The 26,130-nt window shown below is 46.1% G+C and overlaps 1 protein-coding gene and 2 pseudogenes across 1 annotated transcript; 1 reads left to right on the top strand and 2 right to left on the bottom strand.

Moving 5' to 3' along the window:
* Nucleotides 1-5,226: 5,226 nt before the first annotated feature.
* Nucleotides 5,227-13,628, bottom strand: LOC134910993 (PAS domain-containing serine/threonine-protein kinase-like). The gene is given in 4 exon segments (XM_063919385.1): nt 5,227-5,733; nt 5,736-6,574; nt 13,099-13,201; nt 13,368-13,628. Coding segments are annotated over 4 exon segments (1,710 nt in total).
* Nucleotides 13,629-13,647: 19 nt separating this feature from the next.
* Nucleotides 13,648-26,130, bottom strand: part of LOC134910992 (PAS domain-containing serine/threonine-protein kinase-like) — a 48,139-nt pseudogene continuing 35,656 nt past the window's right edge.
* On the top strand, nt 19,498-19,616 carry LOC134913131 (5S ribosomal RNA; annotated as a pseudogene).

The following is a 26,130-nucleotide window of genomic DNA, read 5'->3' as shown; positions in this document are numbered from 1 at the left end:
GTGAGCGCCCTGTTGCCCACCAGATACACTCATTTAGCTGTAAGGGGTGACAAGACCCACGGCCATGTTACTCTGAATAAATCATAGTCGCTCATAGTTGTCTATTGGTTTCAACTAGTAGAGACGGTGACACACACTGGTGTACGTAGCAATCCCTGGGGTTCTTCTAGGGGAAATCTAGAGATGCTAGTGCAGCTGTAATGGTACTGAAGGACTTCATAGATTTCATTTGAGTGGAAAGTGAGTCTGTGTATATAAAGATGGTTGCTCCAGAACACAGAGATATTGCAGTTCTCTGTTGCACTTCACCATTTTTGATTGCACTGGCAGCCCCTATAGATTTTTACGGGGGCTGCAATACTGCAAGATTTACCAAGCTGTCCATGATAGCTAACACCATCTTCAGATAGCAGTAGTCTATATTTTATATTCCGCAATTTATAGATTGGAATTTGATCCTTCAGGTACCTTCCCTTCAGCCCCTACTGATGCACGTCCATTAGACTGACTATGGAGGTAATTCTGAGTTGATCGCAGCAGCAAGTTTGTTAGCAATTGGGCAAAACCATGTGCACTGCAGGTGGGGCAGATATAACATTTGCAGAGAGAGTTAGATTTGGGTGGGTTATTTTGTTTCTGTGCAGGGTAAATACTGGCTGCTTTATTTTTACACTGCAATTTAGATTTCAGTTTGAACACACCACACCCAAATGTAACTCTCTCTGCACATGCTATTTCTGCCCCCCACCCCCGCTGCAGTGCACATAGGGGGTCATTCTGACCTGATCGCTCGCTGCAGTTTGTCGCAGCGCATCGATCGGGTCAGAACTGCGCATGCGCAACCGCCCCGTTGCCTCGGCGCATGGCAGCTTTCGTTACCTAGCGATCGCCTCTGAGACAGGTGTACCCTTCCACTATCTGAAGTCAGGCTCCGTTTGAGTCACTACAGGAGATCAGCCCTGAACGGCCGCTATCATCACAGCCCTCCACCGCCGAGCTGACGTACAGGTACCGGGGCTCCGGTGCCTTTTTGATCTCGCCGGCGGCACAACATAGTGAGGCTTATTTGGAACCGTGTGTGGAAGCGCAGCTCCAACACCGCTATTTAAAGCACGGCGGGCTTCCACACCTATCCTGCACATCACATCTGTGGCTCCGACACCATTCTTTTTCTTCACCAGGTGCATTGCAGGGAGGCTCAATCGGAGCTGCCCGTGGGAGGTCAGTCCAACCGTTTCTGGTTAGAGCCCACTGACTTCATGTCGTACAGGTAACATCCAGCAGTCCGGGTCTTACAGCCGTCTGACAGCTTGTGCACGGCTGCTTTCCATCTCAACCCGGCGGCCACTGCAGACACTGCTCTCCCTCCTCCGTGCGGGGGCAAACAGCTGGCTACATTAATATCACTCCGGGCTCTCCCTGCTAATACCACCACAGCAGCCTGGTTTTGTTGGACACAGTCCATCTATTTACCCTTGTATTCATTTGAGGGGCATAATAACATTGCAAGGGTCATCTCTACTTCAGGAATATTGGAATTGACATCCGTCTGTATGGAACAAGGACTGTTTGGGACTTCCACTAATAAGTGAGTCACTATTGGTATACAGACCCATCTGCTAATTGTAAAAGTCCTAAATTATCACTGTTACTGTATTCATTACAACATTCTTGGGGTTATTTGTTTTAAAACATTAGACATTGCCTAATAGGAATTTCATTATTACAATGTATTTGGGCATAGTATTGCTGTAGTTAATATATTTCATGACAATTAATTCATTTTAACTGTACTCCCGGGAGAATTGTTGTTGTGATTTATAATTTTTAAAATAAATATTTTTCATCTTTGATTGTTGAGCGCAACTTGGTTTTTGTTTCATTGAGTGTTTTTCTGAGGGATTGGCATTCCCTTTCCAAGTCGCTGCTGACAATCACATACACCACTATTCACCGAGCGCACAGCTTCTTTGTTTTAGCCGCTGCGGCCAGCGGGAGCGACGAGTAACTCCCGGCCAGCCGCAGGAGCTGCGCTAGCCGGGAGTTACTCCTCAAATACAAAGGCATCGCCGCTGTGGGATGCTTTTGTATTTGTGCGGGGGGGGGCTGGCACTGACATGCGGGGCGGACTAGCCCTGTGCTGAGCGTCCCCCCGTATGTCTGAGTTAACGATCGTAGCTGTGCTACACTTAGCACAGCTACGATCAAATCGGAATGACCCCCATGGTTTTGCCCAACTGCTAACAAATTTGCTGCTGCGATCAACTCAGAATTAGGCCCTATGTCTGAACCTGGAAGCACAGTGATAGCGTTTAAGATATCACCCTGCTTCCAGCTCATTGCCAGCATAAGCAAGAGAACATTGCTAAATTCCAGAAAGAAATAATTTTCTCTTTGTGAATATAATATTATCACATTCACACAACATTAAAAAGGGTGATGTTATAAATAGGCCTGATAGAGAGGACCAACGCAGACTGAGAGTAATGGGAGCATACTAAAGCTGGCAAGGTAACGGGGATCAGTATGAGATCCCGGTGGACGGGATCCCGGCGATCAGGAGACTGACGCTGAGATCCTGGCGGCGAGCGCAGCGAGCCTCCTTCACCACAGGGTTCTATTCCCCCTCGGGTGGTGGTGTGGACCACCACCCAAGTGGGGGAACTAGCCAGCGGTCGGGACTCCGACCACCGGTATTCCAGCTGGTGTCGGGATTCCAGCGCTGGTATCATGACTACCGGGATCCCAATCTGCGGTCAATTGACTGCCTCCCAGGTAGAGGAATAGAGGTTGAGGAGCAGAATAACACCCTTGAAGTAAAGAGAATGTCAGCGTTCAGCACCACCTGTGTGAGCCACTGGCTACATGTGTACTGCAACAAAGAATTGTGCAGGAGGAAAAAAGAGGTTAAACTTTCTTTTAAATAATTCTACGCATAGTGATGATCTAATGCCTATTATTTTTAATAACTGTGACAGCTGCTCATTAACATTGTTAATAAACCTTCATATGTAGAACTGCCTGTTCACTGAGATAGCGGGAGAGAGACTAACCAAGGGGTACTGTAGCTGCCATGGTGGTGCCCCTATGCCACACTGCCAGTGATTAGAGAAAAATGTTAAACAATAGTTAAATAAGTACACTAAATGCAACGAATCCTTCAGATAATGAAGTGTTACTCACTCTCTTCTATTAGTGATAGTTTGCAGTTGCAGCATTATCATAACATCCATCACAAATTAGGATTAAGAAAGGAAACCCTCTATAAAAAACGTTACATCAGGTCTGGTTGATTAGATAATGGGTTTAGTACAAACATCTGGTGGCTTTGAGGCCCAGACATCCTTCCTTTATGTTGAAAGAAATTATGTTCAGAGGCCAATTCGTTGGAGGTTTAAACTGCCTATTATTCACTTATATTATAAAATGTAAGTAGAGCTGAGAGTGATTGGAAATTTGGGCATTTTCGGTACAATATTAGGACATACAGTAACCTTATAGCTGCATACCACCAGGATACTGTACTCTGCAACAGAATAATAGGATAGGACCTGTTTGACGGACAACAGCAATAGGTCACTGTAGCTAAGCAAGCTTTCCTGCTAGGGTTTAAAGCGTATAACATTACCAAACTGTATAAGGTTTAAAAGTGTATTGATAAGGTGTAACATCATTGCAGAGCTTTGCTGCATAAGGTTTAAAGTGTAATCATATCATTGCATTGTATAACTGTATAAGGTTTTAAGGTGTATTAATTGTGTGTGCGCACGCTGTGTGTGCTTTGTACCCACAGTGCGGCGTTTGTACGCTGAGTGTGTACACGGTACGGGACTCTGTGCGCAAATAGCGTACGAAGTACGTAGCGTGAGCTAGCGACCGCAGCAGCTCCATGGTAAAGGTGTGTTTAAAGGTATAGCTTTATGGTTTAAGATAATATCGACATTATCACAGGGGAGGGTGTTTGCCAGGAAGGGGTCACCATGGGGGGGGGGTTTTAATCTGGCCTGCTCACTTGTTTTTTTGGGGTGCCAGACAGACGTTATATAGATCATATTTAGGAGCCACTGTCTTTTGTTTCAGAATAATTCACTGTAATCCTCGGGGACCCTCTCTACCTCAGGACGCGGGATGGTTGTGCCCTGTGTCCCCCCTGTCGCTGGGCCTGACTGTGGGCATTATATGTAAGGCCATGCCCACTTTCCCAGAAGCACCATGCGCGCTTTGGGGGGGGGGGAGGGGGGGAGTTTCGCTTCAAGAATGATGTTTAAAAATTCAATTGAAATTGGCCGAAAAAAGGTTCACCACCCCTGCTCTAAAGCATGCCAGTCCAGATGTTATATCTCTGTACAAATAATTAATAAGACTGTTTATGAATCTGATCATTCGATTACAGTACATTTGCGATCTGTTTTAGAAACAATTCATTGTTGGTATATACTAAAATTTTTATTAAACAATATTAAATGGCATAACAATATTAGAAAACAAAACCGTAACTACTGTGAGAAATAAATATTTGATTGTCAGAGACTAAATAAATGCAGGATTGGCACACATTACAAACGCAAGTTGATACACTTGTCCTTCATTGGTGGTTATGGCAAAACGGTTTCAGAAGAAATTAAACCACCATACACCGGTCAGCCTTAATACTGCCACAGTCTGCATTATACACTACAATCCATCCATCTCAGCAACGGGGGATACATTGTAACAAGCTTATTATATTTAGCAAAAAATTCACCTTCCATCAGGTACTGTACTGTAATAACAGGGTGTTTAGGAACAAATAAGTGCAATCTGAGCTATAACAAGACAATTATTTTGCATTGAATGACTTATCTGACTGACTAAATCCAAGGCACAGCTATGTTTGAGAGAATTATTAAAAAGCTTGTTAATGCCCCCCACCCAAATAATTGAGTGCAAACAACCTGTACATATAATATAGTGAAACTACGAGATGAACTAAAAACAATCCCTGATAATAAAATTAGATTGCTTAGAAGCTACAGCTGGAAAGAAAAAAAAAAATTATTGACCAAATGTCCTAGATCCTATGGCAGCAGAAATATAAACTCCAAATGGCTGGTCTGATCTCTCTGTCACCAAGTAGTGATGCATTACAGATCCAGAGATATATAGCTGCCTTTGCTTTATATGCATATTAATTATTAAATAGATCTCTTGGAGCCATCATAATCGCTCTGCCCGACTCCCAATTTCTCATTTCCATTCTCTGCTGTAACTGACAGGAAACTGTCTCAGTCCTTTATCTCCTAGTGTGAGATGGTTCTCCCCTTTCTGAGAGCTGGCAGGGGGGTATACCTCCTCCCATGTATATACTGCAAGGTTTACAGGCTGTATTGCCCAAAGGTCTCTGAGGAGCTCATCCAGAGCTATGCGCATATCTGGAAAATGTTGGAGAAGACCAGAAATAAAAACCTGCAATTCTTGGGATACAGAGAATGGAGGGTTCGGTTCTGCCTCCAGGATCTCTTCCACCTCACAGAAAAGATTTTCTCCAAATATCAGTGTGTACAGAGTCACCCCTAGAGGATACATTTCCAGCTCTGGGCCTGGGTACGGGTTTCCGAGTAGCATCTCTGGTGCACAATATTCTGTGGTGCCACAAAATGTCAGGAACAGTTTTCCAGGATGTAAATGGGCAGCAGAAGCAAAGTCAACTAGCTTAATTATGAAGTCATGAATGATTATTATGTTTTCATGATTTCATCCATAATGTCACAATGTAAAATATAGTGGCTGTGTAGATATCCCACAGCTGACTCCAACTGTTGAAAGATATAACTGGCAAGAGGTTCATCCAAATTGTGCTCATTATCAATAAAGTTATAAAGGTCAAGAGTGTCGCCGTGGAGCTCCATCACTAGTTGAAAGAATGTGGAATTCCCAAATACCCCCAGGACTCTAATAATACTGGGGTGCTGTAACCTGGACAAAATAGCAATTTCTACAGTGACTCTCCCAAGTTCAATTTTCTGCACCCAACAGTCATCTAGCACTCGATCCTTATGGATAAATCTCACTACAACCTCCTTTGCATCTTCCCTGTTTTTTGCAGACCACACAAAGCCAAAGGCTCCCTTTCCAAGAGGAAAGAGTGTCTCATTTTGTTGTTCATAAGGGCTATCGCAGGCGCCCAACATCTGGAGATCCTGTATCTCTATGCACTGCCCAGCTTCACCGTTGCTGCAGATCAGCTCTCCAAGACTGCACTCAGACTGCTCCAGGAGCCTCTGGGATAAACTCGACAAACTGGATAGCAGAAGTCAGTTTCTAGAAATTGCTTCTCTATGTCCCTGCATAAAATCTTTAGATATCCAAACATTTAATAAAGGAATGTCAGCGATGTGTACTGCATGCACTTCAAACTGAATATAGAGTCTGGAGCCATCCTGGTGATAGCAGCTTCCAGTGAAAATCCCTTCTTTAATTTCATAGTTGACAGAAGGAGGTGCTAGATCAATGGTATGCCCATGGTTTTCAGGTAAGACTAAGAAATGGGGAGATCCATCCTTAACAGGGGTGGATGTAACCTGGGAAAACTCCTCTTTTAAAAGTTACTCTCCATCATCATGGCTTAATTGTCTTTCTGATCTGCTGGATGAGTCACAGCCAGGTCCATCAACATCTTGCTGTTGGTGTGCATTTTTGGAGCGATGTGCATGCAATGGGCTCAATCTTGTGTTAATAGGAAAAGGGTGCATATTTTCAATGTTAATGATAGGTACTTTATCAGTGTTCCACTCTGCATTCCTGATGATTTGTCGAGGACATATTAGTAAAGGTGACAAGGTATGTGGCGGTGGTGGTGGTGGGAGGTGTTTAAAGGGGAGTTTCCTGGTGAAACAGACTCTGGCATACACATAACAGGGCTGCTGTGAAATAGTGGTGGAGGTCCTGAGATTAAGGGCGAGTTATCATTACAGGGTGCAGATTCTTCTGTGTTAGCAGGGTCACATGCAGGATTTACCGGGGGGAGGGTGGTGGGGTTCACTCTCTCTCTCTCTCTCTCTCTATATATATATATATATATATATAGATATATATATATAGATATATATATATAGATATATATATATATAGATATATATGCACATATACATACATATACAGTATATATATATATATATATATATATATAATAAGAATTTACTCACCGGTAATTCTATTTCTCGTAGTCCGTAGTGGATGCTGGGAACTCCGTAAGGACCATGGGGAATAGCGGGCTCCGAAGGAGGCTGGGCACTCTAGAAAGATCTTAGACTACCTGGTGTGCACTGGCTCCTCCCACTATGACCCTCCTCCAAGCCTCAGTTAGGTACTGTGCCCGGACGAGCGTACACAATAAGGAAGGATTTTGAATCCCGGGTAAGACTCATACCAGCCACACCAATCACACCGTACAACTCGTGATATGAAACACAGTTAACAGTATGAAACAATAGAGCCTCTCAACAGATGGCTCAACAATAACCCGATTTAGTTAACAATAACTATGTACAAGTATTGCAGATAAACCGCAATTGGGATGGGCGCCCAGCATCCACTACGGACTACGAGAAATAGAATTACCGGTGAGTAAATTCTTATTTTCTCTGACGTCCTAGTGGATGCTGGGAACTCCGTAAGGACCATGGGGATAATACCAAAGCTCCCAAAACGGGCGGGAGAGTGCGGATGACTCTGCAGCACCGAATGAGAGAACTCCAGGTCCTCCTCAGCCAGGGTATCAAATTTGTAGAATTTTGCAAACGTGTTTGCCCCTGACCCAGTAGCTGCTCGGCAAAGTTGTAAAGCCGAGACCCCTCGGGCAGCCGCCCAAGATGAGCCCACCTTCCTTGTGGAATGGGCATTGATAGATTTTGGCTGTGGCAGGCCTGCCACAGTATGTGCAAGCTGAATTGTACTACAAATCCAACGAGCAATAGTCTGCTTAGAAGCAGGAGCACCCAGCTTGTTAGGTGCATATAGGATAAACAGCGAGTCAGATTTTCTGACTCTAGCCGTTCTGGAAACATATATTTTCAGTGCCCTGACAACGTCTAGCAACTTGGAGTCCTCCAAGTCCCTAGTAGCCGCAGGCACCACAATAGGCTGGTTCAGGTGAAACGCTGACACCACCTTTGGGAGAAACTGGGGACGAGTCCTCAATTCTGCCCTATCTATATGGAAAATCAAATAAGGGCTTTTACAAGACAAAGCCGCCAATTCTGATACTCGCCTGGCAGAAGCCAAGGCCAATAACATAACCACCTTCCACGTGAGATATTTCAGATCCACGGTTTTTAGTGGTTCAAACCAATGTGATTTTAAGAAACTCAACACCACGTTGAGATCCCAAGGTGCCACAGGAGGCACAAACGGGGGCTGACTATGCAGCACTCCTTTTATAAATGTCTGAACTTCAGGTACTGAAGCTAGTTCTTTTTGAAAGAAAATCGACAGAGCCGAGATCTGTACCTTAATGGAACCCAATTTAAGGCCCATAGTCACTCCTGCTTGCAGGAAATGCAGAAATCGACCTAGTTGAAATTCCTCTGTTGGGGCCCTTTCGGCCTCACACCATGCAACATATTTTCGCCATATGCGGTGATAATGAGTTGCTGTAACCTCTTTCCTGGCTTTAGTAAGCGTAGGAATGACTTCCTCCGGAATGCCCTTTTCCTTCAGGATCCGGCGTTCAACCGCCATGCCGTCAAACGCAGCCGCGGTAAGTCTTGGAACAGACAGGGCCCCTACTGCCGCAGGTCCTGTCTGAGTGGCAGAGGCCATGGGTCCTCTGATATAAATTCTTGAAGTTCTGGGTACCAAGCTCTTCTTGGCCATCCACGAGTATCGTTCTTACTCCTCGCCTTCTTATTATTCTCAGTACCTTTGGTATGAGAGGCAGAGGGGAGAACACATAAACCGACTGGTACACCCACGGTGTTACCAGAGCGTCCATAGCTATCGCCTGAGGGTCCCTTGACCTGGTGCAATATCTTTTATAGCTTTTTGTTGAGGCGGGACGCCATCATGTCCACCTGTGGCCTTTCCCAATGGTGTACAATCCTATTGGAAGACTTCTGGAGGAAGTCCCCATTCTCCCGGGTGGAGGTCGTGTCTGTTGAGAAGATCTGCTTCCCAGTTGTCCACTCCGGGAATGAACACTGCTGACAGTGCTAACACATGATTTTCCGCCTATCGGAGAATCCTTGTGGCTTCTGCCATCGCCATCCTGCTTCTTGTGCCGCCCTGTTGGTTTACATGGGCGACTGCCGTGATGTTGTCTGATTGGATCAGTACCGGCTGGTTTTGAAGCAGAGGCCTTGCCGGCCTCAGGGCATTGTAAATGGCCCTCAGATCCAGAATATTTATGTGTAGGGAAATAACCTGACTTGACCAAAGTCCCTGGAAGTTTCTTCCCTGTGTGACTGCCCCCCAGCCTCAAAGGCTGGAATCCATGGTCACTAGGACCTAGTCCTGTATGCCGAACCTGCGGCCCTCTTGAAGATGGGCACTCTGCAGCCACCACAGTAGAGATACCCTGGTCCTTGGAGACAGGGTTATCAGCCTATGCATCGGAAGATGCGATCCGGACCACTTGTCCAACAGGTCCCTCTGAAAAGTTCTTGTATGGAACCTGCCTAATGGGATTGCTTCGTAGGAAGCTACCATTTTTCCCAGGACTCGCGTGCAATGATGCACCGCTACCTATTTTGGTTTCAGGAGGTCTCTGACTAGAGATGACAACTCCTTGGCTTTCTCCTCCGGGAGAAACACTATTTCTGGTTTATGTCCAGAACCATCCCCAGGAACAGTAGACGTGTCATAGGAACCAGCTGTGACTTTGGACTGTTTAGAATCCAACTATGCTGTTGTAGCACTTTCCAAAATAGTGCTACCCCGACTACCAACTGCTCCTTGGACCTCGCCCTTATAACGAGATTGTCCAAGTACGGGATAATTACAACTCCCTTTTTTCGAAGGAGTATCATCATTTCGGCCATTACCTTGATAAAACACCCTCTGTGCCATGTACAGTCCAAACGGCAGTGTCTGGACTTGGTAATGGTAATCCTGTACCACAAATCTGAGGTACTTCTGGCGAGGATGGTAAATGGGGACATGCAGGTAAGCATCCTTGATGTCCCGGGATACCATGTAATCCCCCTCGTCCAGGCTTGCAATAACCGCCCTGAGCGATTCCATCTTGAACTTTAATTTTTTTATGTTCAAGGATTTTAAATATAAAATGGGTCACACCGAACCATGTGGTTTCGGTACCCCAACCCGTGTGGAATAGTAACCCCGTCCTTGTTGAAGTAGGGGCACCTTGAGTATTACCTGCTGGGAATACCGCTTATTAATTGCCTCTAGCACAGCCTCCCTGCCTGAGGGAGTTGTCAGCAAGGCATATTTTAGGAAACGGCTGGGGGGAGACATCTCGAATTCCAGCTTGTACCCCTGAAATACTACTTGAAAGAAACAGGGATCCACCTGTGAGCGAGCCCACTAATTGCTGAAATTTTTTGAGACGGCCCCCCACCGTACCTGGCTACACCTGTGGAGCACCCGCGTCATGGTGTGTACTCACAGGAGGCGGGGGAAGAATCTTGATTCTGGGAACAGGCTGACTGGTGCAGCTTTTTCCCTCTACCCTTGTCTCTGTACAGAAAGGAAGCGCCATTTGTCTGTGAGGAAACCTGAGGTAAAATTATTTCTTCCCAGCAGTTGCTGTGGATACGAGGTCCCAGAGACCATCCCCAAATAATTCCTCACCCTTATAAGGCTCTCTATGCGCTTTTTAAGTCAGCATCACCTGTCCAGTGACAGGTCTCTAATACCCTCCTGACAGAATGGACATTACATTTATTTTGGATGCCAGCCGGCAAAATATCCCTCTGTGCATCCCCCATATATAAGACGACGTCTTTAATATGTTTTTATGTTTGCCAACTAGTATCCCTGTTTGACAGGGTCACCGACCACGCTGCAGCAGCACTATCTGCAGGTCTCAGTCTAGTACCTGAGTGTGTAAATACAGACTTCAGGATAGCCTCCTGTTTTTTATCAACAGGTACCTATTAAAGTGGCCGTATCCTAAGACGGCAGTGCCACCTTTTTTGACAAACGTGTGAGCGCCTTATCCACCCTAGGGGATATCTCCCAGCGTAACTTATCCTCCTGGCGGGAAAGGGTACGCCATCAGTAACTTTTTATAAATTACCAGTTTCTTAACGGGGGAACCCACGCTTTTCACACACTTCATTTATTCATCTGATGGGGGAACAAAACACTGCCTGTTTTTTCTCCCCAAACCTAAAACCCATTTATAGAGGTGCTTGGGTTAAAGTCAGAAATGTATAACACATTTTTTTATTGCCGGGATCAAGTCACGGATGTTCCTAGTGGATTGTGTATATGTCTCCACCTTGTCGACACTGGAGTCAGACTCCGTGTCGACATCTGTGTCTGCCATCTGAGAGAGCGGGCGTTTTTGAGCCCCTGATGGCCTTTGAGACGCCTGGGCAGGCGCGGGCTGCGAAGCCGGCTGTCCCACAGCTGGTACATCATCCACCCTTTTATGTAAGGAGTTGACACTGTCGGTTAATACCTTTTACCTATCTATCCACTCTGGTGTCGGCCCCACAGGGGGCGACATCACATATATCGGCCTCTGTTCCGTCACCATATAAGCCTCCTCATTCAACATGTCGACACAGCCGTACCGACACACCGCAGACACACAGGGAATGCTCTAAACGAGGACAGGACCCACAAAAGCCCTTTGGGGGGACAGAGTGAGAGTATGCCAGCACACACCAGAGCGCTATATAATGCAGGGACTAACTGAGTTATGTCCCCTATAGCTGCTGTTTCTATATAATGTATACTGCGCCTAAATTTAGTGCCCCCCCTCTCTTAGACTGCAGGGGAGAGCTAGGGAGCTTCCTTCCAGCGGAGCTGTGAGGGAAAATGGCGCCAGTGTGCTGAGGAGATAGGCTCCGCCCCTTTTTCGCGGCCTATTCTCCCGTTTTTTATGGAATTCTAGCAGGGGTATTTACCTCATATATAGCCCCTGGGGCCATATATTGAGGTATTTTAGCCAGCCAAGGTGTTTTTATTGCTGCCTCAGGGCGCCCCCCCCCAGCGCCCTGCACCCTCAGTGACCGAAGTGTGAAGTGTGTGAGAGGAGCAATGGCGCACAGCTGCAGTGCTGTGCGCTACCTTGGTGAAGACAGAGTCTTCATGCCGCCGATTTTCCGGACCATCTTCTTGCTTCTGGCTCTGTAAGGGGGACGGCGGCGCGGCTCCGGGACCGAACATCAAGGCTGGGCCTGCGGTCGATCCCTCTGGAGCTAATGGTGTCCAGTAGCCTAAGAAGCCCAATCCGGCTGCAAGCAGGCGAGTTCGCTTCTTCTCCCCTTAGTCCCTCGCTGCAGTGAGCCTGTTGCCAGCAGGTCTCACTGAAAATAAAAAAAATCTAAGACTATTACTTTCTAAGAGCTCAGGAGAGCCCCTAGTGTGCATCCAACCTCGGCCGGGCACGAAATCTAACTGGGGCTTGGAGGAGGGTCATAGTGGGAGGAGCCAGTGCACACCAGGTAGTCTAAGATCTTTCTAGAGTGCCCAGCCTCCTTCGGAGCCCGCTATTCCCCATGGTCCTTACGGAGTTCCCAGCATCCACTAGGACGTCAGAGAAATATATATATATATATATATACACACACACACACACACACACACACACACACACACACATAATGAAAGATATATAAAGAGGTCAGGCGGCACTTGGAGACTTGTAAATCTATTTAAATATGTATATATAATATCTATCTATAGATCCATCTATCTATCTGTGTGTGTGTGTGTCTGTGTGTCTGTGCGCGCGTGTGTGTGTGAAAAAATACGTACACACACACACAGACTGCACAAGCAAACATACTGTACATAAAACAGTACTCACTGCTGTACATTTAAATAAACAAAAACACACATACCCAAGGCTGCAGAGGAGGGCCACTGCCAGCCACGGCACAGGGAGGACAGTATGGAGTTACTGCCTGCGCAGCAGCTCCCACTCGCCGCTGGACACTCTATGTAGGCAGAAAGCTGCAGGAAAGAGCTCGCTGCAGTGGTAGCTGTGATTGTTGCTTTCCTTGAGACGGAGGCACAAATGTCTCCATCTCTAAAATAAGGAATTCAGTACATCAGGGGGGTTTCTGGGTACCCAGAAACCCCTCTTGCGTGCGCTACTGGTTAGTGCAGTTATTAGACTGAGTACCACCTTCTGTTAGTACTGGAGTAACCTGGTGAGTGTGTGCATTAGAATCAGTGCATTTGGAAAGGCTCACTGTGGTGAATATTAGAGAATTAGGTAGTGGTGCCACCTGAACGGTGACTGGTGAAGTACAGTCCATAGAAAAAGGAGGTTCCATTGTGTTCTGCTCTGAGGCACAGTGAAGAGACAGAAAATACTTGTCATGCCCTGAGGTGGTGTAAGCAACAGGAGAATGGGAGGATTCCTTTACATATGGGGTTTTCTGTTGTCCATTGCTGCCAGTTACTCTCATGCTTTTTAGGCAATGGGTGAGAGGTGGCAAGTCCAGCTCCATGCCCACCCTAGGGAGAAGATCATTTAGTGTACATCTGCCCGCTGCTTGGCCTCCCTCCCATGGCTCGTCCTGTGTAGGGGATTCCAGGAGATGGATAGAAGGCAGGCATGGTAAGGGTGCAATGGTCTGTAAGGGATGAGTAAGTCGCTTTATCCTGTCCAATATCTTTCCTTGTGGATTGAGTTGACGATGGACTTCCTATAATACAACAAGCGTGATAATGGATATCCACCCCCAGGAGCCAGTGGATCCTCAGACTTACATCTCTAGTCACACTTTTCTACATCAGCAGCACCATTGCAGAGAAAGGGCCTGATTCAGACCTGATCGCTGCTGTGCGTTTTTTGTGTTCTGTGTTTGTGCACAGCGGGTGATTATCGATAGACTGCGCATGTGTATGCACTGCAATGCGCCCTTGTGTCGCCAAACAACAGGCATTGCCGAACAGCAACAGGCTGGTGCGAAAATTTTGATCGCACAGCCATTCACATGCTGATTGACAGGAAGAGGCTGTTTGTGGGTGGTAACTGACCGTTTATTGGGTGTGTCTGGAAAAAACGCAGGCGTTCCCAAGCATTTTCAGGGAGGGTGTGTGACGTCAGCTCCAGCCCCGATCAGCCCATTCTCATCGCACTGTAGGAGTAAGTCCTGGGCTGCACACAGACTGCACACAGTGGTAAAATCATTCGATGGTGAGTGAGGTGCGAACGGATTTGCAGCTGTCCGCTGACTGAGGGACATTTGTAGCTCGGTGTGCATATGCGATTGCACACTTGCACGGGCGGATTTACACTCCCCTTGGGCGGAGACTATCTGAACAAAGGACAACAAAATTAGAAGCTCAGCGATCAGGTCTGAATTACCCCCAATGTCACATGACTTGCTCATGGCTTTCCTCTCCTCAGGAGGTACCAGCAGTGATAGCTCTTCCTCTGCACTACGCATGTACTGGTGAAATCCAGGAATCAGAAACGTAATGTTCTTCCCCAACAGCTGTCACCTTTCATATCCAAAAAGAGAATGTGAGAAAATTCCATTTAGCTCCTGAATGGGTCAATCTGGAAGAATAGTGATCAATCTGCTGATAGAGGATAGGACACTGAGGCTTGCATAATATTCTTCCACCAGGGACATACCTCACCAAAGTTCAAGCAGAGAGAGAAATTAGCCCTGTGACGTGTCACACACACAACCCTCTGTTGTTGTATGTTCTGCAACATTTATTTTTTGTGATGGAGAATATGAACTGCTGGCATCAAGACTGTAACGTGATGCCCTAAAAACTGTTCAGGGTCCATATATCCATATAACTGTGCACAAAAGTCAGATCACACAACACGATCTTGCCATCCTGCTGGAATGATAAAATAGTAGTGATTGTTTGTAGAGTCTCCAGTTAGCGGACATTGGTTTTGCACTCAGCTTATCCACAAACATAACACAATCACATCACCCCCATTCTGCAGTGCTTCTACCACTTCTCCAGGTACCCAAGAAGTCCCATCAGCCTTTGCAAGCTCCTCTTCTAGAGCCTCAGAGATTATGTGTCTGGAAGCAGGGATCATCATGGACAGACTCATGACAATCAACTCAAGATTACTGTACCCAAACAATCTGCAGACTTTATCATTGGCCACCATAATCTGTGTGCTTTTAGGGGGTTATTCCGACCTGATCGCACGCTGCCGTTTTTCGCAGCACAGTGATCAGGTCGCTACTGCACATGCGTATGCACCACAATGCGCAGGCGTGTCGTATGGGTACAAAGCGGATCGTTGCTGTGCAATGGATTTAACAAAGAATCCATTCGCACAGCCGATCGCAAGGAGATTGACAGCAAGAAGGCGTTTCTGGGTGGCAACTGTTTTCTGGGAATGCCGTGGAAAACGCAGGCGTGTCCAGGCGTTTGCAGTGCTGGTGTCTGGCGTCAATTCCGGGACCTGACAGGCTGAAGTGATCGCAGTAGCTGAGTAAGTTCAGATTTTGTTCAGAGGTTACTTGATTTTGTCCTTTCTAAGAACTACTTAGTTTTTCAGGACCAATTTTTCTTGCAAGTAAGGGGAACAGCAATGGGTGCAGCTTGCACACCCACGTATGCAAATCTTTTTTTGGGATGGTGGGAGCACTTCCACATCTTTAATACCATCAATGAGGAGTACATCACGCATGTGATATTGTGGCTGAGATATATCGATGATATATTTATCATCTGGAACGGAGAGAGAGGTCTTCTCATGGACTTTATAAAACTCCTCAATACCAATGATCTCAATATCACATTGACACACACCATTAGTTCAGAGACGGTTCCTTTTCTTGACCTGAATATTTACAAATCCAGTACAGGTTTCTTGGAAACAGAGTTATATCGAAAGGAGACTGCAACCAACAGTCTCCTCTTTCAAACCAGCTCACATTTCCCTCCAACCGTTGAGAATATCCCCAAAGGGGAGTATCTCAGGCTGAGATGTAATTGCTCAGAGGATCATATCTTTAAAATCAAAAGCAGGGAACTCACCAATCGCCTCCTAGCTAGGAGCTATAGCAAACGTTCACTCAAACAAGCATACTCAGCCACAGCAGTGGTCAAGAGAGAAAGTTTAATTTTTGGGAAGAAAAAAGAGGTCCTGGAACAAAATGACACCATCAGATTCATAGGGACTTTCTGTCCCGAGTGGAAAATGCTAAAGAATGCCATAACCAAACATCTTTCCATATTGCAGTTGGATCCCGCTCTATCCCCTCTTCTGAATTCTCCCTTACAGATGAGTTGGCGTAGATCCAAGAACATTAAAGATCAGTTAGTCCAGAGCCATTTTGTAACATCCATACCTAAGAAACCACCCATTACTGGTTCTTTTCCTTGTGGACAATGTAAATCGTGCCCACAGATATTACAAACAAATACTGTCATTGACAGGTATGGCCAATCAGTAACGCTACAACACTTCTTCAATTGCAATACTCAAGCAGTGATTTACTGCATAACTTGTGGGTGTAACCTCAAATACATCGGCATGACCACACACAAACTTAAAGAGAGGGTCCTGGAACATCTGGGCAACATTCGTAATGCATCAAAAGATCTTTCACGTATGAAACAACTTACTTCGGTTGCCAGGAACTTTCACTTTCATCACGAAGGATCTATCAAGGAATTCAAGGCCTTTGGCCTAGATCGCGTTCATTTGGGTATATGAGGAGGACACATTACTAAGGAACTTTACAAGAAAGAGAGCAAATGGATTTTTCACCTTGGCAGCCTCAAGCCCTCCGGCCTGAATGAAACCATTAATTACGCCGTTTTTCTTTGAGCCACAGTTCTCTTAATGCCATTCATTCTCAACTCCTTTCCATCTTCCTCCCTCTCCTTTTCTTCTCCCCCCCCCCCCCCCCCGCCACTTCACCCACACACTCACTCACACACAGTACCGTCTTGCACGGTCATCACAACCATTTCATTTTTATAATTTCCTTCTTTCCACTACCTTCACCTCCATCCATGTCAATTTCCCTCACCTCTTTCCCCTCCTTTCTCTTTTTGTGTACTTCTTTGCATACACCTCTGTTTTCACATTCACTAGTACCCATCTCCGTTTTAGTTTCCACTTTACCCAATCTCATTTATTCTCACCCTACACTTTCCCTTCCACAGCCCTAGCCCCATCTCCTTTTCTTCTCCCTTATCCCCAGACTCCAGTCACTTAGGTAACACTACCAATTTCTATTTCACTGCATTTTCCCATCCTGTGTCTTGCACAGTACTTTCACTTTGGCACACTGTTTCACCTCATCATGGCGTCACTGCTCCTTTGTTTTATTAAATTTTTATCCTTATTCTTTATTTTTTCCCTACAAGCTGGCACCTTTCATTTTATTTTATTTTCACCAGTTTCACTAGGTTTATCCCCAACCTATCGGGGGCTCAGGATTTTGAATCTTATTGACACTAGGACCCAGGTGATTTATCTACTCAGGTTGTTGCTCCCATTTGTCATACCTTCATGCCTATTATATTCAGGCTGTTACTTTATCCGTCAACCCACCTACCTGGTTTAACTTATGCCTGCCAGACCCCTACACAAAGATGGCGTCTGAATATTCACCATCTCCGCCCCATATCCCCGTCATGCTTCCCAATGGCCAGATGACGTTCACTAATAGACCTGTTCAGTGATATTAATGTCATCTCTGCCTCCCATCTTTGTCTTAAATATAGCCAACAATCAGTGGCATATACTCTTGTCAACAATCCAATTATCATAACTAGCCTATTCAGGCTTATAAACACTAACTTATGTCAGTTTTACCTCTACTTTGCCCTTATATACCGGTATCAAGATGGCGCTTGTGGATTCACCTTCCCCGCCCCATATCCGCGCCACGCTTTCTAAGGGTCAGTTGAATTCCACTGACTGACATGTTTAACTAAACTAATATTATCTCCGTCCCCAATATCTGTTTTATACACAGTTAATATTTTGTGACTTATATCTCTTTCTTAACTCATTTATTATAACCAGCCTATCTAGGCTTGCATCCATAACCCACTATGAGGCTCTAGGTCTTCTATTCTTATTAACACCGGGATCTCCGATATTTGCCTTTGCCTTTGCTGCCGCTCCTCCCCTTTCTTCTCTACATTATGATTTTCATTCTTATCTGCCCATACTCACTATCCTAGCTTTACCTTAATTTTGTTACCTATATCCCTACACCAAGATGGCGCCCTAGGTCTCATAACCCCCGCCCCGATATCTCTGCCACGCTCTGTACATGCAGTGGACGAGTGCGTTCGGGTGGCCGCTGGTTGCTCCCGCCCACCGCACCCGCTCTCCTATGTCGTTGGCAGCGATTGGCTGACACATTCATTGCAGCTGCTTTTAAACCCCGCTCCCCACTTACCCCTCCAAACCCGGAAGTGAACAAGCCCGGACGGGCGAAACGCATCTTCCACGGGGGGACCGTCCATGGAGTGATCCTCTGGCACCATTTTTCCTCACCTGACGATGCCCTGACATGCTTACCCAGTCCTCTCAGTTTGGAGTTTCGTAAGCCTATATCTGTCTTGTGAATATACTTCACAGACAGCAATACCTTATCCTTATTTTGTATCTCCTATACTTTATTATGTACCAGAGCAGACCTCTTTATGTGAAGATTGTCTGCTGTTATAGGCTTTGGGTCCAATCCTGAATAGAGGCTAATATACTGCCATATTGTCCTAATATATTTTTTTGTGATTTTCAGCACTTGGTGGATATTTTGTGCCATAACTGTCTGAATCTGCAGATAGACTGTTTGATCACAATTAGAGGCAAGCATATTGTCACACTGTTCCATCTATTGTAATTTTCAGTGTTATTCCAGACAACTGACAACTAAATATTATGATTGTATTTTTGGCTCAGCCTGGATAATATGCAATATATATTTTTTCTGGTGAGAAAAAAATATATTTTTTCTGGTCAGATTCCTATGTTCAATTATTTTGCTAAAAACAACATTTGGTGTCAGAGGCATAATATCATTAATGGTGACATATACATTTTCTATAACTGACCTGACGTTTAATGCAATATTTGTTTATTGTACTGTCTTATTACACAATTGGAACAGAACTCAGCATCTTTTGCTCTTGTCCTTTTTCTCTCTATTACTTTTCCCGTGGACTCTCATCTACGATCCATGGAGCACAATACCACTAATGTGGGATTTGTTGGGCCGTGCCTAACGTAGAAAGCAGATCCACATATTCTTATCTACTTTACTTATTCATTTTTCTATTCTTTCTTCTAGAATTATTTCCATACTTTTTACTAATTTCTTATATAGGTGCGCTCTCATTTGTATACAGATCACATAAATTCTCTACTATCATACCACGCTGCCAATGCCCGATCTCAACCGATCTTGGAAGCCAAACAGCGTTGGGCCGGGTTAGTACCTGGAGAGGAGACTTCCTGTGAATACCTGGTATTGTAGAGTAGGAATTATTTTCCTTTCTATGGGGCAGATGTATTAACCTGGAGAAGGCATAAGGAAGTGATAAACCAGTGATAAGTGCAAAGTGATACACGCACCAGCCAATCAGCTCCAATATGTAAATTAACAGTTAGGAGCCATCAATACAGAAATTCTGTACTGGTCAGGGGAAATGGGGGTGACAACTAAGTGTCTACAACCTTTCCAATCACTTCTTGTGAAAAATTAGACCAGAACATTTAAAAAAAAATTCCTTAATTTCTTTATTTCCTATGGATCACTTAGATGGGTAATTATGTTTTAAACTTTATCATTAAAAGTTATGTTTTAAACATTTCCTTCCACATATTACAGGAATTTTCCTTTATTGAATAAGAGTGTGCCCACACAAGAGCCTTCTTTCTCTCCCATTGATAGTATAAGTTCAGAGCTACTCAGAAACTGCACAAAAACTTTTTGCACAGCTCCCCTGCACAAGCGATCGCACACTTGCTATGCTAAAATACACTCACCCCATATGTGGCGACTATCTGATCACACAGCTGCAAAAAACTGCTGCCGTGCGATCAACTCGGAATGACCCCCTTAGTGTTCACAGTAAGAATGCGCTCGGTTTGAACTACGCACATATGACGACAGACAGTGGATGGTATCATCTGTGGTAGATATACCACTGGCATTTTCCAGTGGTGAGTCTAACATATTGCTGGCTGCTGAAGAAAGACTGTATGAGTTCCAGTCCTCCCTGATCAATCTGGTGGTATTCCAATGGCTCCTGGCATGCCCACCATGTCTCCTTCTTTGTGGGCTGGGGAGCTCTGGAAAGGATTTGCTCAGCAGAGCAACACACTGGGGAATTGGGGGACTACGGTGCAACTGAAGCTGCCATTTTGAAAACTATAAATATCATGGTCCTGCTTGTTATTATGTCATCCTCCTTCCCACAGACAGACACATATTCAGTACAAAAGGCGGGACTCAGTCATTTGAACGTGTCACCGAATCAGAGACCCAAGCCAGTTGACCATAGTGGCTTTTTTAATTAGTCTATGAAATTGGATATCATCAAATAAGGGCTTATAACCAATCAATCAAAATAATAAAAATTAGGGAGACACGGTGCGGCCGTTACTGCTGTGCCTAGGGCCCCCCCTTTACCCCTAAAACCACCCCTGATCTTAAGTGTACACCTGCATTTGTCTGTGACTCAGATATGAAAAAACACAGACGTTTTGGAAAAGAGACACTTGTTAGGGTGCATACCTGGGGCTATAGGCACTTATTAGGGTGAACACCTGAGGCTCAAGACACTTTTTAGAGTGCACACCTGAGCTCAAAACACTTGTTAGGGTGCACATCTGAGGCTAGAGACACTTGTTAGGGTGCAAACCTGGGGCTACAGGCACTGGTTAGGGTGCACACCTGAGGCTCGAGACACGTGTTAGGGTGCACATCTGAGGCTTGAGACACGTGTTAGGGTGCACATCTGGGGCTAGAGGCACTTGTTGGGGTGCACACCTGAGGCTAGAGGCACTTGTTAGGGTGCATACCTGGGGCTAGAGGCACTTGTTAGTGTGCACACCTGAGGCTAGAGGCACTTGTTAGGGTAGTGTACTTATATAGTGCTTGGCCTGTAGCGTATTTCTCTACAGCTTCTCTAACCATTAGAATTTGTTCGGTGAACCAGCCAGCCTATATTAATACTCCCATCAACCCACCGTATCATAAATGGATGTGCAGCCTGACCATTTTGGAATTTGTGATTGTACAAAAATGGAAGAAATAAGGATTTATGAGAGTTAAAACTGGCCTTATGCTGGATCACGTGTCAGCGTTTCCTGGTGTTCCACAATAAAGAATTATCTTTTAGATTCTGAGGAACTTGAAAGCTTCTTTCAATAGAGGTATTTGCATAAGTATCACAGTCATGGAACCATAAACCTCCCAACTGTCCAAATTTTCTTGGGACAGTCCAGTTTTTTCGGGCACTGTGCAACTGTTCCACCCGCGGGCTGCGTTGTCCCTCTATGGGGGGAACTTGGGAGGCCCTCACAGTGTCTGTTCATGGGAGAGAGCGACAGGAAGCATGCTAGCAGCTCCCGAAGCGCTGGTCATGCCCCCACAATGACGGAAATGGGTACTGAGAAAGTCAGATTTATCTCTAATAGGATATGTATACAATATATCACATGTACAGTATATATCATTCAGTTACAGAGTACAATTTCATAGGAAACAATTGTTACAAAATAATTCATACAGTCACGGCCAGCATACAATTACCATCTCCCTGTCTCATGCTCACTACGCTCCATCTCCTCCATCTCTCCCTCTCTCTCAATGCTCACAGCAGCACAGTAACAGCAAAACAAAAACTTCTTGTCTCTCGGATCAGCTATACACTGTGTATGTTGGGGGATAACATGTCTTCCGCTATTGGTCCAGGGGAGGGAACTTTCTCATTCATGATGAGTCATTGGTCAGTTCATATGCAAGCCTTGAAGATGACATCATAGGGGCTGGCCTCTGGTTTCCTGGCCACACATGCTGTCTTTTGGAATATTCTTTGTTGTCATTAGAATTGTGGCTTTATATTCCTACATTCAATCATAACTACTCATTGCAATGTGCTACAATCTAACCACAGGCATCAAATTAACATACACATTCCTCCGATCATTTTGACACCAAGCATGACATGTCCATCTTGCTCCGCTCCAACAATACACATACATAACGTTATACTCCATTATATAATTTAAAACCTTATAATGTCTGGTGCTTGACATGTTTAATTTATGTGCTGTATGAAATACAGTATGTGTTGAATATATCTTTGTGGCATGTCTGTGTAAATGCGTATGTTACCATATATTGCTGTGCACGCTGTGCGTATTTGCACGCACAGAGACTCATCTGTTTGGAGTTTGGATGTTTTCTCTATGTAATATTTTTGACTTCGACAGTACATTGCTCACGGTCGTGGATTTCCTGTGAAGCCACGCCCCCTTTTGCTGAGGCCATGCCCCTTTTTGCGCAAGCAGGAGTCCCAGGTTCAGCCTGCAAAATGTTGGGCAGTATGGTCCAGTCAGATAGGTACCTGAACATGGCTGCCCGGTTATCAGAGGCGTAACTATGGTAGGGTGAGTGGGGCACGTGCCCTGGGCGCCTTGGCAGGCCCAGGAGAGGGGGGCGCCGCCGGCGGCCAGGGAATCATGCCCCACTCATCCCCGTCATGCCAAAATGTGAGGGGAGGAGAGCGCAGCATCTCTCCCTCCCCTCACCGCCGCTTCCAGCTGCGTGTGTCCGGTCTCCGGCGGCGTTAGCCAATCAGAGCTTGCGGACCGGCTCCTGATTGGCTGCCGGTCCGCGAGCTCTGATTGGCTAGCGAACCGGTGCCACACAGCCGCCGGAGACCTGGAGCGGTGAGGGGAAGGAGAGGCGCTGCGCTGCGCTCTTCTCCACTCACATATCAACAAGCGGTGACTGACGGGGGGTGGCGGCACAGTGGGGCATGTATCTGGCACTGAGTGGGGCATGGAACTGGCACTGAGTGGGGCATGGAACTGGCACAGTGGGGCATGTATCTGGCACTGAGTGGGGCATGTATCTGGCACTGAGTGGGGCATGTAACTGGCACAGTGGGGCATGTAACTGGCACAGTGGGGCAATGTAACTGGCACAGTGGGGCAATGTAACTGGCACTGTGGGGCATGTATCTGGCACTGTGGGGAAAATGTAACTGGCACTGTTGGGCAATGTAACTGGCACTGTGGGGCAATGTAACTGGCACTGTGGGGCAATGTAACTGGCACTGTGGGGCAATGTAACTGGCACTGTGGAGCAATGTAACTGGCACTGTGGGGCAATGTAACTGGCACTGTGGGGCATGTATCTGGCACTGTGGGGCATGTAACTGGCACTGTGGGGCAATGTAACTGGCACTGTGGGGCATGTATCTGGCACTGTGGGGCATGTAACTGGCACTGTGGGGCAATGTAACTAGCACTGTTGGGCATGTATCTGGCACTGTGGGGCATGTAACTGGCACTGTGGGGCAATGTAACTGGCACTGTGGGGCAATGTAACTGGCAGTGTGGGGCATGTATCTGGCACTGTGGGGCAAGTATCTGGCACTGTGGGGCATGTAACTGGCACTGTGGGGCAATGTATCTGGCACTGTGGGGCAATGTATCTGGCACTGTGGGGCATGTATCCGGCACTGTGGGGCATGTATCCGGCACTGTGGGGCATTGTAACTGGCACTGTGGGGCAATGTAACTGGCACTGTGGGCAATTTTCAGTGGACACACCCCTTCTGGTGCATGGCCACACCCATTTTTTCCCTGCACGCGCCTTTGGCGCGCGCACATGCTTCTTTTGGTGTTTTTTGGTTTTTTTTGGGTGGGGCGGCGCCATTTTCCATCTTGCCCTGGGCTCCAAAAACCTAGCTACGCCTCTGCCGGTTATACATTTGTATGTCTGGGAAACCCTTATCCCACCATTCGTCTTATACCCCTTTTCCACCTACGAGCACGGGTCGCAGCCGGGTGCCTGACACGGGAGCTGCCCCCTGCTGCGACCCGTGCTCGGTCCCTTTCCCATCAGCAGTCACAACCCAGCATATGCCGGGTTGGTGACGCTTCAGGTGACATGGCAGGGGCGGCGCAGGGAGATCACATGATCTCCCAGCTCCGCCCTTCCATACAGTGTAAACGGGAGCCGTGTCGCATCGACACGGCTCCCGTTTACACTACAACCCTAACCGGATCATTCCCGTGTCCTACCCAGGTAAATAGCCGGGTAGGATTCACGGGTCACTTGATCCGGGTTGACTCTTTTCCACTTGCAAAAAACACGGGTAAATGCACGCCCCTGTGCATTTACCCGTGTTTTTTGAGCTAGTGGAAAAGGGGTATCAGTCTGCTGCAATCTCTGGAGGCTGATTTTTGGTCTCTTCCCTTGCCAAATACAATTCCTAAACATTTTATTGAGATTTTGTAAATATGTAACAGTGATAAATAAGGGAAGGGCTTGGAGAAGATACATAAGAGATCATTTTAATTAAGTTAGACCATCCCTAGGATAGGATAGAGGATGGTCCCTCCATCCCTCCAGCTCATCTGAGATCACCTTTATAATAAAGTGTGATTTAAAGAATATAGGCTACCAAGGCAATGAGGTATACGGACCCCAAGATATGCAAAATGGTCTCTTGTTAACTTGATTGGGGTATTTCCTACTACTAGGGAATATGTAGGACAACACAGCCTCTGTGTCTCTTTCCATTTCCCCATTGTAGTTGTGTGTCTCTTTTTCCACATTGTGGGTGTCTATCTTTTTATTTGTACTTGCATAAATGTTTTCTTTTAGCCAGTGCAGTTCCTTGGGGAGGGGTCCGACACAAACACCTGGCCCATCTAGGAGTGGCACTGCAGTGTCAGACAGGATGGCACTTCCAAAAATAGTCCCCAAACAGCACATGATGCAAAGAAAAATGATAGAAAAAAGAGGTGCAAGATGGAATTGTCCCCCTCCCACCCTTATGTTGTATAAACAGGAAATGCACACTTTAACAAACCCATCATTTCAGCAACAGGGTCTGCCACACGACTGTGACTGAAATGACTGGTTGGTTTGGGCCCCCACCAAAAAAAGAAGCAATCAATCTCTCCTTGCACAAACTGGCTCTACAGAGGCAAGATGTCCACCTCTTCCTCTTCCTCCGATTCCTCACCCCTTTCACTGTGTACATCCCCCTCCTCACAGATTATTAATTCGTCCCCACTGGAATCCACCATCTCAGGTCCCTGTGTACTTTCAGGAGGCAATTGCTGGTGAATGTCTTCATGGAGGAATTGATTATAATTCATTTTGATGAACATCATCTTCTCTACATTTTCTGGAAGTAACCTCGTACGCCGATTGCTGACAAGGTGAGCGGCTGCACTAAACACTCTTTCGGAGTACACACTGGTAACTTAGGTAAAATAAAGCCAGTTTGTGCAAGGGCCTCCAAATTGCCTCTTTTTCCTGCCAGTATACGTACGGACTGTCTGACGTGCCTACTTGGATGCGGTCACTCATATAATCCTCCACCATTCTTTCAATGGTGACAGAATCATATGCAGTGACAGTAGACGACATGTCAGTAATCGTTGGCAGGTCCTTCAGTCCGGACCAGATGTCAGCACTCGCTCCAGACTGCCCTGCATCACCGCTAGCGGGTGGGCTCGGAATTCTTAGCCTTTTCCTCGCACCCCCAGTTGCGGGAGAATGTGAAGGAGGAGCTGTTGATGGGTCACGTTCCGCTTGACTTGACAATTTTCTCACCAGCAGGTCTTTGAACCTCTGCAGACTTGTGTCTGCTGGAAAGAGAGATACAACGTAGGTTTTAAATCTAGGATCGAGCACGGTGGCCAAAATGTAGTGCTCTGATTTCAACAGATTGACCACCCGTGAATCCTGGTTAAGCGAATTAAGGGCTCCATCCACAAGTCCTACATGCCTAGCGGAA

Source organism: Pseudophryne corroboree, chromosome 4 (assembly GCF_028390025.1).
Source record: "Pseudophryne corroboree isolate aPseCor3 chromosome 4, aPseCor3.hap2, whole genome shotgun sequence".
In the NCBI taxonomy this organism is placed as follows: Eukaryota; Metazoa; Chordata; class Amphibia; order Anura; family Myobatrachidae; genus Pseudophryne; species Pseudophryne corroboree.
Note: the sequence above shows the minus strand (reverse complement) of the source record. Positions and strands in the feature narration are given on the sequence as shown.